General features: G+C 41.4%; 1 protein-coding gene across 1 annotated transcript; it reads left to right on the forward strand.

Moving 5' to 3' along the window:
* Positions 1-4,671: 4,671 nt before the first annotated feature.
* On the forward strand, positions 4,672-17,396 carry ccn4a (cellular communication network factor 4a). Its single transcript, XM_035429239.1, has 5 exons — positions 4,672-4,946; positions 12,337-12,613; positions 15,383-15,634; positions 16,353-16,546; positions 17,054-17,396. Exons 1-5 carry the CDS (start codon positions 4,899-4,901, stop codon positions 17,351-17,353), a joined length of 1,071 nt encoding a protein of 356 aa, XP_035285130.1. The 5' UTR covers positions 4,672-4,898; the 3' UTR covers positions 17,354-17,396.
* The last annotated feature ends 886 nt before the right edge of the window (positions 17,397-18,282 follow it).

Below are 18,282 nucleotides of genomic sequence, written 5' to 3' on the forward strand. Positions count from 1 at the left end.
GATCCCTCCTGTCAGAATGTGGTCAGAACAAAATGTCCTCCCCTTCTAGCCAAGTCGATCCCTCCGGTCGAAGAGTGGTTGGAAGAGCTCCCCTTCGAAGCATTCGAGCCTCAGACTCAGGGATCTGCGCTGCCAGAATGAGTAATGAACGGGCTCTGTGCCAGAATACTGCATGTCTCTCCATGTTCACTGTCACCCCTTGCACAGCGGGCCCAGGGGCACACTTGCCCAGGAAAAACAACTCTTGTAGGAGTAAGTGCACTCTTTCTCCTGGAAAGCACCTGGAAAGTGTCAGGTGTTGTGTTGACCACTTGTGAAATTTTTGAATCACATAGGCAGTGTTAGGACTGCAGACATGAATCAAGAACATCAAAAATTGACTGTATATGCACTAAACACTGTATACTTACTACTGTGTTTGAGAAGAGAGATAAACCACTGAGCACTGATAGAGCTCCTGCGGTTGTTTATATGTTACTCATACGGGTGATGTTATAAGTGTTACATTCGGGAGGATTCAAACCCATGATTAAATGGCCTAGCCTGCGCTCAAGATGATACCTTTACAGACTGAACAACTGGGCACCCAAGTAACAGGCAACATTTGTTAAGCAGCCCTTATGCCACTAGTTTATGAGCTAGTTCTGTCCAAAGTTGTGGCTGTTAATCATTTGTCCTAACTTTACTTTTAGGACATGGGTCAGTCCAAACCTGACTTTTCAGTTTTCAGGTATTGTGCAAAACAATGTATTCACATGATTATTTACAAATCAATATAAAATATTGTGCTGTAAATGTGCCCTTTTTAATGAATATTAACAATATGCCAATGTTCACTCCTTTATCAATTACAGTACAGTGTTTTTAGAGATTAAGTGTTGCTGTTACGATGTTTTACATTTTTTATGTCTCCAGTATTTCATGAGTCACTGACATGTCATGAGAAAGGACACCACATGGTTGTATGTTTGACTTAAGATAAATCTAGATAATTTAGAAAATAGCATTATTCTCCATTAAAGATTATGTCAGCTATCTGAATATTAAAAAAAAATATTTCCACATGCAAATATTCAGTTTGCAGATGGTCAGCATGGGTAAAACTGAATCCACCATTTTTGTGCTCTCGGTAATGACAATTACCAAGGTTAAATGTAGATAAGGAATTTTCTATTATGTAAGAAAACATTTTCATTAGAATTCAAATGTAAAAAATCTTATATGTTTCACATTATTTTCCTCTTTTTCACAAAAGAAATCATTTTTGAATAAGTAAGTAATTAAGTAATTCATCCCCAAAACAAACATAGGCTACAGCTACAGTTTAGTCTAACAAAAGCCCAGTAGCATATACTTCAAATGCACAAGGCAGCACATGCTGCAAATGGCAGGCACATAGGATGTGATTTATGGTTCATGTGGCTTGGGAAGTTATTGCTGACAAGCAAAATCATGCAATAAAAATATCATTACAGTACGATATGTGATGAAATAGCTGAGCCAAGCTGTGCCAAGCCAAAGGGAACAGTACGCAGCATATACAGAGGGGTTCAAAATATTTCAGTTGGCACAGAGCTGCAAACACCCACTGCTAGGCTTGCCCAATCAGGTCAGATGGAGAGGGATCAGGTTTCTTTCAAAAGATGTTGGACAATGCACTCTCTTCAAGAACTTGAAAAGCACATGGAAATTACGCTTCTGATGTATCCTGAGGATAGTCAGTTCAAAGAAGGGCTCATAGCCTAAATCATATTTTACTCTCTCATTAGCTATTGCTGATGGAAGTTCTAGACAGCAACAAAATAGCTTCCAATTGTGCAGTCTCTAATGTCTGTTCTTTTGATTCCTCTTTCAAGCAATTTGCTCTTTTAGCCAAAGTCAATGTGAATGTTTAAATAAGAATAGCTGATGCGTATGTCCTCTGCATTCAACACGTACAGCAGGTTTGTCTTATATTATTAGCTCCCGTTGGTCCTGTCAGTGAAGTACCTGCCGGCATGTTCTGGTCTCTGAATCCGCAAAATCAGCTCATGATTTTTAACCGGTTCCTTGTCACATTTATAAAGCAAGATTGCACTTGGTCACATCTTGCAGCATGGCTGCATATATCTGTCAATTTGAGAGGCTGCCCATACATTAATCTTTAGATACATTTATAAATTTTGGCAGAAAAATGAATAAACTTGGATTTTATCTTAGCAAAGAGACAAGATTTTCACAAGCTTGATAAGATATGAAACAACCCAGTGGTTTTTTACATTGCATCCATTTATACAGCTGGACATACTGAAGCTATGCAGGTTGAGTACCTTGCTCAAGGGTACAACGGCAGTGTCCTTCCCGGGAATCAAACCTGTGATCTTTAATATACTCATGTATATTTTATAGGTTTAAATAACCTGTGCTTTAACCTAGGGCTTAGAAATTGTATTATTATTATTATTATTATTATTATTATTATGCCTGTGAGAGATGAGGTCACTCTGCCCCATTCACTCAGACTCATTGGCACTCTCCTACCTGCAGATCACTTCAAAGCCAGTCATCAGGAGCGGATAGACGTGCTGAGTGTACAGTAAATAATGAGGGGTTCAGGTTTGGGGCATGTGGCCCCGTAACAATGAGGTCATTTTTCTCCACCTCGTCTCTTTGGAGCGAGCCCCAGGTCCCACCGTTTCGAGCTGCTGAGTTCGTCTGGCCCGTTTGCAGAGAGAGGCCCGGCTTCGGCTGGCTCTACTCTGGCTCTACTCTTGCACAAGCATTAACTGAAACCCTGACATGCAGTAGTTGGCTCATTTCTTTCTTTTCCCCCTTTCAAGTCGATGTTCGCGTGCAATTATTGTTATTTAATATTGTTATTTATGTCTGTGTGCGGTGTTGTACCGGCCTGTTGCAAGCTGGGCTAGAGTGGAAACTCCAGACTGTGAGTGCTGGTGGCTGCCTTCATGTGGTTTTGGATGTCAGGAATGATTACCTCTGAAGTTTGTCTTTGAGGTTTATTGGGATTCCACCAGTTAGTTTCCACGAAGAACATATTCCTGAGACATCTTATAACTTTAACTGCTGCCGTGATGCAGTTTAACAAAGGTCCCTGGTCATTTCACAAAGGAAATACCAGACAAAATGAATCAGTGCAACACAGGTGTGACATCAGGTAGACTGGAATTTACTGTGTATCTGTGCTGCCAAATCATGGCAAATAAATACTTTTTGTGCAAATTACTGAGGCATTAATATGCAGTATCACATGGCTCCTTACAAAAGGACAGCATTTGGACTTAACTGGATTATGCTTGTAGACAAAGATAAGATGACATCACTAGAACAACACACCCAAGGCTATCGCATAGCCAGCAATGACAAATCCGCCCTGTTGGCAGTTAACGTCTCATAAAACCATTTGTCCAACTTTCACAAACTGGAACTGCTTTTAATCAGGAAAATGAAAGACATGTCCTTGCCAAATCTGGAACCCTCTGTAACCACAGTTATACTAACCACAGTCATACAGTCATCCAAACTTGGACAAGCCAACAGGCCAATTCAAAATCTCAGCTCTACTGAGATCCCTTTATTTGCCATTGTGTTTTCCTAAACATGACCAGTGCACAATGAGGACAGCATGCTCAGACTATGAGCACAATCTTCACATTAGCAAAGGAAGAATAAGCACTCTTGCATGGTGGTTTGGAAGGCATGGCATGACCTGACTGTCAATCAAAAAGGGATTGGGATGAATGATGCTCCTTCAGAAGAGGGAAGGAACATGTTCCCCCAGGCCCCGCCCCTATAGATGACACTTATGCTGTCTCGGCCGCAGCAGTTTCATGGATGCTGAATGTCAAACAGGTGGCAAGCCGTTCTTGCCAAGGTATACAACCTGCAGTATGTCTGTGTTAGATCATAGGTCATGTTCCATCTTTATGTGCCAGAAAATCTTAAAAAGGGGAAACAATTTTGTCTATTATGATCAATTATTTTCTATTTTCTATTTAGATATAACAAATACACACATTAATAATTCACATTAATAATTCAAGCTAAAATTTAATCTAAATGCACAGTCATTTAATGTAATATGCTGATACAGTAAGATTATCAAAAGCTTACAAGGCACCAGGAGGTACAGGGGCTGATAAAAGAATAGATCTCTCTGTAATAACATTCGAGTTATGGTACACTGCAAAATGTTCCGTGAAAAATCAACTCTGACAGAGTATTTTTAAATCTAAAAGCGTACATATGGTCCCAGCTGGAATACAAACTCTGTTAGAGTTGATTTACCACTGAAACGTTTTCTCTGTATCCAATAAATAACAGACTTTCCTTTTTTACAAAACTCTAATGAAATTGAACAATCAACCAAATCAAGACGCATTATAGTGACGTGAACATTAGAATAATCCAACAACCTATGGAAAATACATGTCTCTGAAATCTTATGGTAGTTTGTTAATGCTGTGGACGGACTACACTGCTGGGTCATACGTCTCTTTTATACTTCACGACCGTGTTCACAAATAAATAAACTTTGAACCAAGTATAAAATAAATATTTTCATGTATGTGAATCTTACTGCTTGTGTTACAGTGCAAGACTGGTGGTCTGACAGTGAGAAACCGTGGTTGCTATTGCTTTCCCTTTAAGGGTCGTTGACGGTGCGCGCGCGAAGGTGGGGAACAAGAAAGAAAAGGGCACGGGATAGACACACTGAAGCTAAAATGCCAGAGTTCCTCCGATGTCCTGACGTCAAGACGGACTCGAACAAGCACGCAAATGATTTAAAGGTCTTCAGAGAGACTCGAAATTTAGTTAGTCTTAAATCTGGAGGGAAACTGATTTTTGATCTTGCAAGGATCTTATTCTGGGTTCAATGAATTTCATACTGGGCTCCAGTAATGAGGTGGCTCCTGCCGTGGATTCTAATAGCGACCAGCACTCATCAGGTGAGCAAATGGTTTTGGGTTACCTTATATTCCAAATGATTTATTCTCAATCTTTATTTTTGTACTTTTGGACCATGTTTCAGAGAAGGCGATGCTAATTTTAATGTAAAATAACAAAATATAACGTAGTGGGTTGATTAGGCTACATGAGATGCCACGTTTAATGTGAACGTGGATGGCGAACGGGAATTGAGAATGAGCATCGTGTCTAGCGATGAGTAAGTTGGATAACAGACATGAGAGAGTAAACCTTATGTAGAACGTTTTAAACTAATACTGCATTATTAAACACTGCAGGCTTTCAAAATGAGGCAAAACATAGCATATTATAGCTAGTATAAATACAAATACGACGAAAACATGTTATTACGGGCTGTTCTCAAACAGCTGGAACATAGTTAATATTGGATATAACATATGGTAGTATTTTTATTGTTGTTTTATATTTATAAGTGATGTTTTCGTACAAAACAAACATCTTTGGTTCGCCTTGTAGGCTAGGCTACTTAGGATATCCAAAAGTTGTAGTCAAGGTGCAGTACCAGTCCTTTTAAAAGAAGCAAGTGCACAGGCGATGTTACACTGCAACACAACTTCTGCTGGTCTTCTATTAATTTTTGAATACTGCAAAACTGTGTAAATACTGCACGCTATCATTTTTGTATTGTCAATATACTGTTAAAAGAAACACACAAGAACATTTCAAAACAAACACGATCAGCATATTAAGACAATGTATTTGCAAATCCGTTCCTCTGGATGGAGCGAATAACTTACTTGGCATGTGTTGTGGTCACGTTAACGACAGAATCGTAGACTATTTATTTTGGGATGACAAGAGGGATGTGACAGAAACACAAGTTAGGAAAACAAATTAAGTTTGAATTTAAGACCGCAGGACACATTTGCGGTCATTAACTGGAAGTTACAACATCCTTGTTTTGGCAGTTATTTTGCATGGCCAACTCCTCGAGCGTACTACATTGCCACTGACGTCTGCACTTAAATAACCCCTTTAAGTATTTCGCCCTTCATTTTTACATTGTATGGGCAAGTTTCCATCTCAACCACTGCAGCTCAACAACACTGCGCCATTTTATATATTCATGTATAATCGGCTTACATAGGCCTATATACATTAAAAGTAAGGTAAACAAAATTGCAGGTAAGAGTGACCTTTTTATGCATTTGTGAGGTTGAACACTGAAGCAATGAACTCTTGACTGAACTTTAATATAATTAATTAAAGTTTCGAATTATTGTCTTTGGAAATTGTTTTGTTTGTCCCGGAAAAAGAGAAACGACTGAACATATTTTAATTGGCTGATGTAAATAGCCTTTCCATTGGAGGGCGTGTGGAGAACTAGTGCAGGGATGGTAGAAGCACCAGGCATGTAGTGTAATAGAGAACTACAAAATCGCAAAATCGAAACGTGGATGGGAATATTTCCATTACGTGTGGAAGATAAGGGCACTTGTGTCTGACGTATGTTCGTAATTCAAGGATGTAGAAAAATAGCATTCATTTCAGAAGTCTGAAAAGTCACTAAGTGCTCAATCAGCAAAAGGTCTTGACGTGCTTTTCCAGTTCACTGACGGAAACTGACGGTGAGCGTGTCGTAGTAGACTAAGTACTGGGAACATTAATCGATCCAGTCCTTTCAACCGTAGATCCGGCAATCCAGAAACACTGCAATTATTAGCTCGAACTGATTCAGAGTCCGTAAATTAGTTCTTTCTATCAACATTATTTTTTTCCTTGGGTTAAATCCTTCTGGTAGATTGTATTATACTGGCACCTTGTGGTCACATAGGGTTACAGTGTGTATTTAATTAATTTCATTTCAAGACCATTGGAGCTCTGAAATACATTATATTACTCATTCTCTGATAAACCGATGGGAGTATTATCTTATATTTTCAAAATCGTTTGAAACTGTCTTCAACAGAGAAAATCTGTGAATATGTATTTTAAGAAAGCTTTAAGACAAAATTAAATTAAAATAACTCACTGCTAAGATGAACACTGTCAGTTGTATGTCAAATATGCATGTGTGCGTATGCGGTGAAGTAGCGTGGTCCACTAACTCACATCCTATGTACAGTAATTGTATGTGAATTGTATTCATCAAAATGTCAAGGAGTGTTAAGCATACAAAACTGTGTGTAATATTTTTTAGAATGTGATTTATGCAACTGGAATATGTGTACTGTCTATCTAGCTTTCTTAATACAAAATGCAATGACAGGTTAGAGCATTGACTTATTTTGTAGTCAGTATAAATTCAGTGAGTCGAAGTGCTTCCATTTAGCCTACTTTGAGTTGTTGCAGAAGACCACCCTCAGGTTGAATGACAATAAAGTGGAATGTCCTGTGGTTCTACCTATGGGTCTGAGAGTGTCTCTTTATCTTAATTACGATCAGAACTTCCAAAGTAGCAACAGCTGTTGAGTTGTTTTTGAAATCACAAATCATATTGATATTGACTAATTGAGATTGATATACACTAATGCTGCTAATATGTTCATATTCGCCCCTGCACTAGTTGTTTAATGCAGTAGTTGGTACACAGTAGTTATACCTCCATGCACTCTGCTCCTGCCAAATGGCTGAAGCTAAGCAGGTGTGGGCTTGGTTTGTACTTGGATGGGAGACCACCAGGGAATACTGAGTTGCTGCTGGAAGTGGTGTTGGGTGGGCCAGCAGGGGGGCAATCTTCCCTCTGGCACAAATAAACCCCAATGCCCCAGTGCAGTGACGGAGATACTGTGCTGTAGGAGATGCCATCTTTCGGATGAGACGTTAAACCGAGGTCCTGACTCTCTGTGGTCACTAAAGATCCCATGACACTTATCGCTAAGAGTAGGGGGTTCCCCGGTGTCCTGGCCAAATCCCAGATCTGGCTCTCGCAAACTTGCCACTAAAAATCATCCCCAGATTTAATTTAATTGGCTAAATAAATGTTCTCTCCCTCTCCACCTTTGCTAATGTGTGGTGAGCGTTCTGGCGCAAATTGGCTGCCGTGCATCACCCAGGTGGGTGCTACACATTGGTGGTGGGTGAGGTGAGTTCCCCTTCACTGTAAAGCACTTTGAGCATTAAAAGTGCTATATAAATGTAATTATTATTATTAATAATAATAATAATAATAATAATAATAATAATAATAATATTACATTGCCAGAGCAATGTACAGAAGTGGAGAACATCAGTGCAGTCTCTGGAATACAACAAGGTAGTATCACAAAAAAGGCCCAAGAGCTAGCTAATGATGAATGAGTGTAATGTTAACCTATTGAAAAACTCACAAAAAACTTTTACTTTCCAATAATTTTGTCTAGGGCAGCAGGGTGGTGCAGTGGGTAACACTGTCCTGGGTTAAACTCCCGGCCTGGGACTTTCTGTGTAGAGTCTGCATGTTCTCTCCGTGTCTGTTTGGGTCTCTTCCAAGTACTCCGGTTTCCCCCGCAGTCTGAAGACATGCAGGTTAGGCTAATTGATGACTGTAAATATCAGTAGGTAGGAGTGTGTGAGTGAATGGTGAGTGAATTGTGTGTGTGCCCTGTCCAGGGTGTATTCTTGCCTCTTGCCCAATGCATGCTGGGATAGGCTTCAGCACATGAAGTCTTTTGCATTCTTTACTTTAGCATTGTGATTTTTATTAAGTTTAACAAAAATCAGCAATATTTTATTACAATATTTTATTATTAGTAGTAGTACTTTATAATATAATGCTTCACTTTGAGGAATGCTAGGCAATCTAAGAGTAGTCAATCCAAATATGTTTGCTATTAGTATCATGCTTTAATATTAACTTAGTTTGTTAATGAAGCCAGACTTGAATTGGATTTCTCTGCATTGATTTTGACGTTTATTCAAATAGTTTTAAGGACTGACTTTAATTTTCAGCATTTGCTGACATAAAATACCTAACAAACATGGTTTTGAATAGGGAAACCTCCGAAACTGCTTGAAGGACAGCTCAGTTAATCAGGATTTAATTACAGCAGCAGAGCCTATGGTTGTCAAGGTCCTGAGATGACCTCAACATATTAACTAATACATCGGAGGATCATCTCTTCTTTAGGGTGAGCATGAACCTGCAACTCTGCCAATAATGAGAATTAAAAAGAACACTGTCTGGCTGTGGGATCTATAATCATTACAAAACTTGATTGACACCCACAGGTTTATTGGATTTCATCAAGTCTTTAAACCTTTATAAACATAACTGCTATACAAATTAAGCATGGTTGCAACACTGACTTAAAAAAAATCGTGATTATGTACAGTACCACTCAAAAGTTTGGACACACCTGCTTAAACCAGTTTTTTCATGATTAAAAATGCTTTAAACTGTATAAACGTAATACTTAATATTAAGTGTCTATAAACACTTAATATTTCATTATATGATATATGCACTTATATAAGCAGATAATCTTAAGTGGAATCCATTCAAAAGTTTGATTTTTATATGAAAATGTAAATCTCTCAATTGTCTCTCAATAAGACCAGTTGGCAGCGTTGGGGGGGGGGATCTATCTCAGAATGCTGAGGGCATGAGGCAGGAATGCATACTGGACTGGATGGGTCGCCAATCCATCACAGGGCCCACTCACCATTCACTCATGCATTCAATGGAATATTTTCTGCAAAACTCCAAGAGTTTTGCAGTTGTATTGAGTTACTTGAGAATAATGTACATTGGGCACTCTGCTTTTGTCACATGCTGTGTGGTCTCAGTATCACTTTCACTTTCACTGGCATTTCACCTCTAAAAGTTGAATACACAAAAGTAAAGTTGAGCATTGGTACCCAAACAATGAGTTGGAACACAAAATGACACATAAAGAAATTAGTCTATATCAGTGAGCTTTATTCCTTGTCCTGTCAGGCCACAGGGTCTGCTGGTTTTTGTTGTTACTCTGCACTTAACTGATCAATTAAAGCTGTCGATTTCAGTTAACTGACCTCGCCTGATTTCTTGGGTCTGAACTGGTTGCTGATACTAAGACGAAAACAAAAACCCTGTGGCTCTCGAGGACCAGGAATGAATATCACTGGTCTATATATTATACTTTTCGCATGGACATTCACACCAGTCAAATGTGCATATGTTAGAAACATTCTATTCCAGACTTAAACAAAGCTATGCAAAATACTAATAAGGGTGGCTTACCGACAATGCAAAGAATAGAGATGTCATTGATTCATGAGTGTAGTTCTGCTCCTCCTAGTGGAAGAAAGGGAACACTGCAATTTCACTGCAACATTGCAATGCTAGGGTTTCACAACTGCACTGTGAAAGTACATTATATAGACATGGCTATACGGTTGCATAGCTGTGATCAGTAACTGCAGAAATTGATTAATTATTAATAGTTTAAGCCTGAATTGTGAAACACTGGATACCTCCAGCGCAAGGTCACCTAAGGATCCTAACAATTCAACCAACAATGTGGCCAGGAATGTGACAGAAAAAACAGATGTTCTGGTACTCCGGGACATTCAAGGGAACATTAGGGGAGCCTAATAAAACCGATCCAATAAATAAATTCCCACTGGCGCACATTTTCATGAATGACAAACAGTCTTGCATTTAGCCTATGCTTTCAACAAACATGCAGTGCAATCTGTAATTATTTATCTCTGACTCATTATCTCTAAACACTCTAAAACATCCAGTTTCACTCTGCTAGGACAGGTCGTGAAATCTGGCATTCAGCGAGCAAGATATTTTTACGTATGACATTTCTGAAAGAGCGCAAAGCAGATTTCCTTTATATTTGATCTGAAACATGGCGCCCTTACCACTCTCACTCTTTGAGCAGTTTACTTGTTTGGAATCATTAACAAGGATATCTACAGGGATGTACTACTGCCTGTCTGCTATATAACTTTATTGCTTATCAAAGCAACGCCGAGATTAGCAGCAGTCACAATTACAGTTCACAAGGTCGCCAACTGAAGGCCTTGTTTATTTCTGTATTTTTTTTTTCCCATTGTGCGCAGGGTTTTAAAATAAGAAATATGCTTTGGAATAAGGGATTTTAAAAATCTGTGCTGTTGTGGTGCTTTTCGAAGTAAATTCTGATTCTGTATTCAGGAGAGGTTAACGAAGGCTTCTGGACTACTGGGACAAAAGACAAAGCCAGACACATTGCAGGGTCAGGTGACAAAACCAACAGCCATTTCAGAAACTGAAAGACCTTCAAGACATAGCGTGTCTAGAAATGGAAGCAAGGAGGGTCCAAAAAGTACACTTGAGCCCAATGTGATCAATGTATGTACAATAAAATAAAAGTAACAATTTATAGTTTTGTAAACTACAGTATATAGTAAAATATAATAGTATTATAATATGGTATTATTTTGTGCTTGTAGTTTCAACCATATATAGCATTTTCATTACTAAGGGAATATACAATACATGGCCAAGTATATGACCTGACATTCAGCATCTCATCCAAAATTATGGGTATTAATATGAAGTTGGTCCACACTTTGCTGCTATAACAACCTCTACTCTTCTGGGAAGGCTTTATACTAGATGTTGGAGCATTGCTGCAGAGATTTGCTTCCATTCAGCCAGAAGAGTGTTAGTAAGGTTGGGCACTGATTGGGTGATTAGGCCTGGCTCGCAGCTAGCTTTCTAATTGATCCCAAAGGTGTTGGATGGGGTTGATACCAGGGCACTGTGCATGCCAGTCAAGTTCTTCCACACCATTCTGGACAAAACCATTTCTATATGGACATCGCTGTGTGCCCGGGGGCATTGTCATGCTGAAACAGGAAAGGACCTTCCCCAAACTGTCGGGGAAGGACAGAATAGTCTGGAATATGATTATATGCTGTAGCATATATTTCCTTCACTGGAACTAAGGGGCCTAGCCCAAATCATGGAAAAACAGCTCCAGACAAATTGGTGTCCAGATGCTTTTGGTCATATAATGTACATGAAATATATTCTATAAAGGTACATTGGAATGCACGTCTGACCAATAATTCAAAAATTTCAAATTCCATACATCCTTGTATTCCATACATCCCATCTATTGTTTGGATGTTTCTGCCAGATGCTGTTTTATGTATTTGTAAGTGCTAGATGTTAAAATCTAAATAGGTTCTCTAATGATAATTTTGTAAATCAATTTAACATGTCAAGGGAGTCTAAACTATTACATAGTCGTATCATCGCAAAAAATAGAGCAAAATATCAACAACTTAATACCCTGAAGACCATGTCCCATCTCATTTACTAAGAACTCTGGAAAGACATTTGATATTTCAAAACTTTAATGCAAACCTTTACATGTGAGTCAACTGTCTACAGACCTCCTAGCAAATGAGACCCCACTGATGGAGATACTGTCTCCTTTTTTACAGGCTATTTGCCAAAGTCCCTCTGCCATGCCGCCTGCGCCGGACGTGGTGGAGCCCTATAACCGGACGCAGTACTGCAAATGGCCCTGCAAGTGCCCCAAGAGCGCCCCCGTCTGCCCGCTGGGCGTCAGCCTGCTGACGGACGGCTGCGACTGCTGCAAGGCCTGCGCCAAGCAGGTGGGCGACACCTGCAACGAGGCGGACACCTGCGACTACCACAGGGGACTGTACTGCGACTACAGCGCAGACAAGCCTAGGTACGAAAAAGGAGTGTGTGCATGTAAGTGGCCCGGCATAACCTGTGGGACTTTCTGTTTTACGCATCACTGCATTCATTTAATCCAGCTATGGTTTGTTTAATATATTCTGGGAAGTTCAGAAGAAGAACTGCTCAAGTTCCAGATGTGTAATCGCAGTCTTAACATTCAGTCTTAACATTCAAGAACAGTCCTCAATCTTTTTATAACCTCCCTTACATACACTTCTCGTAATCATGTTCCATTGATTTATCTGCTGTATCTTCTGCTCGTTTATTAAGCTGTTTATTAAATAGCTGTTGTGATTACTTTCGCTAATTAAAATACGCTTATTTTCTGAACCAGTGACAGTAATGTAGCGTGTTTTTAATATGAGTTGAACCTGAAATTTAGTATATTCTTACACAGTATGCAAGTGTAACATTCCATTCCAGATGGCTTTGTCTATGAATATCCCTGTTTGCACCCTGTAGCAGAGGGTAAACCTGGAACATAAATCATTAATAAATATATCCTGCATTATGAAAATTCTGTGAAAGTAGTTATTCTATTCTGCATGAAACTGTTTTTACTGGAGGACACTTGACGGGGACAGGCCCAAAATAAGGAACACTGGAGCACCCTTTGCTCAGGGCAAAAAAACACTGTTTAATGACAGGGTAGGGTTGATGTTTCAACGTCTACAGCGTCTTTCCTCAGAGTCAAAAAACACTCTTGGCTCTTCTCTATGTGGACGATGCCATGGATGTTGAGCCATCAGTCCTGCCCTGTTCTGTACACAGTGTATTTTGCCCTGAGCAAAGTGTGCTTCAGTGTTCCTTATTTCGGGCCAGTCCCTGTGAAGTGTTCAGGTAAGGAGTTTTTTTTACTCATCCTGGCTGTTGAGCACCTATTCAGTTCTCTTTTATTTAGCGGGCTTGAAGTGCATTGGGCATCTTCTTTCGTCTCAAAATATTATATACAGTCCAATTCATTTTGAGCCAGTTTGAGAATTGCATGTGCATCTTGTACCGTAAAGGACAGCGTGGTAAAGTTATGTGGCACTCTGATAACTCATGAAGTGCACAATGCTAATGAACTTTGGATTTGTTGTTTAATTGTTTACATTTATATTGTTTAAATAGTTGTTGTTCAAATATGTATAATATATAAAAATCATATTTATAATCATAAGTATAAGTGGAATATTATATATAGCTTGTTATTTTAAAGAAACAGAATATGGGGATTATTTATAGATATAATTATGTTAACAGTCGAAGGAGGAGCGTTTATCTAGTTAGCCGCAGGCGTAGGTGTGACTACTGGCATGCACATGAGCACACACTGTCCAACTCCCAGTTTAAAGATTAAACTTTTCATTGTCTGTGCTGTCTGGTACAGTTTTTTTTAGGTATTTAGTGCTTTAGACCTATGACATGGGAGAGCCAGTGGGCTATTTGTTAGCACAATGGTGATGACATTAAGCCAAGATGTTGCTTTTGTCTATTTGTGAATGCATTTTTTTTGTAGTTAATAATTGATGTACCTGGCCCTTGCTAGCTGCCTTGTCTGAGCTTTTAGAGTGATACAACAGCTTGACCATCCTCAACATGTTAGATCAGGGGTCCTCAGTCTTATCCAGAAAGGGCTGGTGTGGGTGCAGGCTTTCATTCCAACCAAGCAGTAACACACCTGATCAACCACTAGAGTCTTTGCTAAGGACCTTGATTAGTAGAATCAGGCGTGTAATTGCTTGGTTGGAACAAAAGCTTGCACCCACACTGGCCCTTTCTGGATGAGATTGAGGACCCCTGTGTTAGATGTTCATGGGCACAGATTCACAGTCTGGCCACAGTCTGGTCACAGCCTGGTCATAGCCTGGTCACAGTCTGGGCTGACAGTCTGGTCACAGCCTGGGCTCACAGTCTGATCACAGTGTGGTCACAGTGTGGTCACAGTGTGGTCACAGCCTGGTCACAGCCTGGTCACAGTCTGGTCACAGCCTGTGCTAACAGTCTGGTCACAGCCTGGGCTCACAGTCTGATCACAGTGTGGTCACAGTGTGGTCACAGCCTGGTCACAGCCTGGTCACAGTCTGGTCACAGCCTGTGCTAACAGTCTGGTCACAGTCTGGTCACAGTCTGGTCACAGCCTGGTCACAGTCTGGTCACAGCCTGTACTGACAGTCTGATCACAGTCTGGTCACAGTCTGGTCACAGCCTGGTCACAGTCTGGTCACAGTGTGGTCACAGCCTTGTCACAGCCTGTGCTAACAGTCTGGTCACAGCCTGGGCTCACAGTCTGATCACAGTCTGGTCACAGTCTGGTCACAGTCTGGTCACAGCCTGGTCACAGTCTGGTCACAGCCTGTGCTAACAGTCTGGTCACAGTCTGGTCACAGTCTGGTCACAGCCTGTGCTAACAGTCTGGTCACAGCCTGGTCACAGTCTGGTCACAGCCTGTACTGACAGTCTGGTCACAGTCTGGTCACAGCCTGTGCTAACAGTCTGGTCACAGCCTGGTCACAGTCTGGTCACAGCCTGTGCTAACAGTCTGATCACAGTCTGGTCACAGCCTGTACTGACAGTCTGATCACAGTCTGATCGCAGACTGGTCACAGTCTGGTCACAGCCTGTACTGACAGTCTGGTCACAGTCTGGTCACAGTCTGGTCACAGTCTGGTCACAGCCTGGTCACAGTCTGGTCACAGCCTGTACTGACAGTCTGATCACAGCCTGTACTGACAGTCTGATCACAGTCTGCTCACAGTCAGGCCTCACAGTGGTTTGTCTCCCCTCTGTGAAACACAGATTTGGTGGGTACAGGCTGTGAGCACGACGGCGTGATCTACCGGAACGGGCAGAGCTTCCAGCCCAGCTGCAAGTACCGCTGCCTGTGTGTGAACGGGGCCATCGGCTGCGTGCCCCTGTGCACCGAGTCCCAGCCGCCGCTGGTCTGGTGCCAGCACCCGAAGCGGGTCAAGCTGCCAGGCCGCTGCTGCGAGCAGTGGATCTGCGACGAGCCCAGGAAGACCCGCAAGGCTGCGCCCAGGCACGCAGAAGGTACCGCTGTTCTCTCTCTTAAATCGGTAGACCGTCACGCCGCGAGGCTCCAGCGTGATCTGAACTTCACATGAATGTGCGTCAGAGCAGCAGTGCTGCCAGGAAAGTTGAGTGAAGATCATAAACACCTTTTAGCAGAAGTAAAACTGCAGTATTTTTCTGAATGTGTGGAATGAGGCATGTGTTTGCATAGGGTGTGTGCACTTCCTGTCACTTCAGAGAGGACAGGAAGTGCAGAGCCCTGTGTCAAGCTGGCCAAACCCTTTCCGGAGTATGTTTTGTCATTGTTATTTTTGGTCTGTTCACTGGTAATGTTTTATGATTGTCTCCCCCTCTGGAAATAACCCACAGCCAGCAAAGCCCAAAGGCTCATTTCATGTAATGTATTTTTTAAAAACACTTGCCAAACACTTGCACAAAAGACTCTCACAAATGATTTGCCGTTGTGCATACGAACAGATGTGTGAGTGTTGGCCTTTTTAAAAAGTGCATTATTAACAGAGCAGAACAGTCTGAAGAGATATTGACTACATAGCCTCCATCTGGCACTGTACTGTGGAACTTACATCAATATACAGTGGAATCCTATAATTCACCAAAGGCTTTTACAACAATTTTTTTAAAAGAAAGCCACATGTGGTTTCAACAGAAATGTATCATAATTTCTGAGGCCTGTTATTCAGATTGCTAGGCTTGTTTGGTTTGTGTATTGCCACAGCGCGCATTACTGGCAATGAGGTTTGGCAGAAGAACTGCGTGACCCAGACCACGTCTTGGAGCCCCTGCTCCAAGACCTGCGGCCGCGGGCTGTCCATGCGCATCTCCAACGACAACGACCAGTGCGAGATGGTGAAGGAGTCGCGGCTCTGCAACATCCGCCCGTGTGACGTGGACATCACCGAGCACATCAAGGTAGCGCTTTTTCAAAGCTGAGCCACTGAAAGTATACGGTTCATAAATGTTCAATAATATGTTCGTATGTGTTCAGTGACGTTCAAATATAAGTACAATATATGATGCGATATATTATGAATAACAAATGTAAGCCTTGATGTTTGGATAGAATCATTATCTGTTCAGGGTTCATTATTCATGCAGTTCCTAATAAGGTATTTGGCTTTGGCCGCACCCCTTTTGTATACTCACACACAGATGCACACGTATCAATATGAAAGGCATATTCCTCATTTTTGCTGAATAAAACACTCACAGTGGCTGCAGGGAATGCACATCTGTGCCAGAATGAGCCATTCTTACTGAGTACATCAGCAGTAAAAAGCTTGGCAGTTTAACCGTAACTCTGTGGATAAAGTGAGTGGCTTTCCAGCAGTCTCGTTACTCTCTCTGCTGAGACGCTACCCTCCAAGTCTTTCATGGCCTTCTGCCCCGTTCCCTCTCTCTCTCTCCCCTGTGTCCCAGCCGGGGAAAAAGTGTCTGAACATCTACAGGGAGGACCAGGCGCAGAACTTCACCATCTCAGGCTGCGTCAGCAAGCGGCCGTACCGCCCCAAGTACTGCGGGGTCTGCACGGACGAGCGCTGCTGCATCCCCTACAAGTCCAAGACCATCGAGGTGGAGTTCCGGTGCCCCAACGGGGCGACGTTCTCCTGGCAGCTCATGTGGATCAACGCCTGCTTCTGCAACCTCAGCTGCAAGAACCCCAACGACATCTTCGCCGAGCTGGAACGCTACTACGACCACCCGGAGATCGTGAACTGAGGAGACCCGCAAAGCTCTCCTCCCCCCCCCCCCCCCCCCCCGTTCACCCATCCTTTTACCGTTAGGCGCAAAGCCTGCAAGCAGCCATGTGATGAAGAGAAAATGGGCGTTACCTCTTTTTTGTTATGGCCGGACGTGTTCTTATGAGCTAAATCTAATCTCTAGACGAATGTTTCCTATTGGAAAATATGTAAGTGTGTTTAAACAGAGGATTTATTTGAACGATTTTGGCCTTTGTAGGATGTAGAGACCGCCCCCGATTCTATTACAATCATCTTTGACTAATCTTGGCCAGTGCTCAGGTGCTATTATGATGCAGGCGCAATTTCTGAAATTTAAAATTTAGTGAATAACGATAGCCAATTCCGAATGATCTGAATGTGAAAAACACTGCTGTGCTCTAGTACGTCTCATTAAGAAACACATGTATCCCAGTCTGTATCCAATATGAGCACAAGCGTTTGTGACAGCTAATGTCTTTGTGGGGAGCAAACAGTGGTCTCTCTCAAGTGGAATTATTGGTTAGTCTTCGGTGAGCAGCAAGACTACCACAGTTATTCTCTACAATGACGGCAAATTAGGTCACCTAATCCATTCCGATAGGTGGAGCTGCCACATGCTACCAATCACCGATAAGAAGAAATGGTATTGGTTATGGTTTTTTTTAAAAAGCAGGTGGTCACTGACAGCATGTCTACTCCCTCCAAGTTGTGTTTGTGTTTTCTTCGATCCCAGATGCTCTGCATGTTATCAGTCTTCAGCATCCATATCCACGATCGGTTTACTAAACCGTAATCCTAATCCCCATTTACTGTCTGAGATTGATGTAGGATCAGTGTTGTGGGGCTATACATAAAATGTCTTTCATTCCTAACTTATGGAAAGCAAACTATTTATTTTTATATTTCATTTATGATATGAAATTATAG

Source organism: Anguilla anguilla, chromosome 8 (genome assembly GCF_013347855.1).
Source record: "Anguilla anguilla isolate fAngAng1 chromosome 8, fAngAng1.pri, whole genome shotgun sequence".
Classification (NCBI taxonomy): Eukaryota; Metazoa; Chordata; class Actinopteri; order Anguilliformes; family Anguillidae; genus Anguilla; species Anguilla anguilla.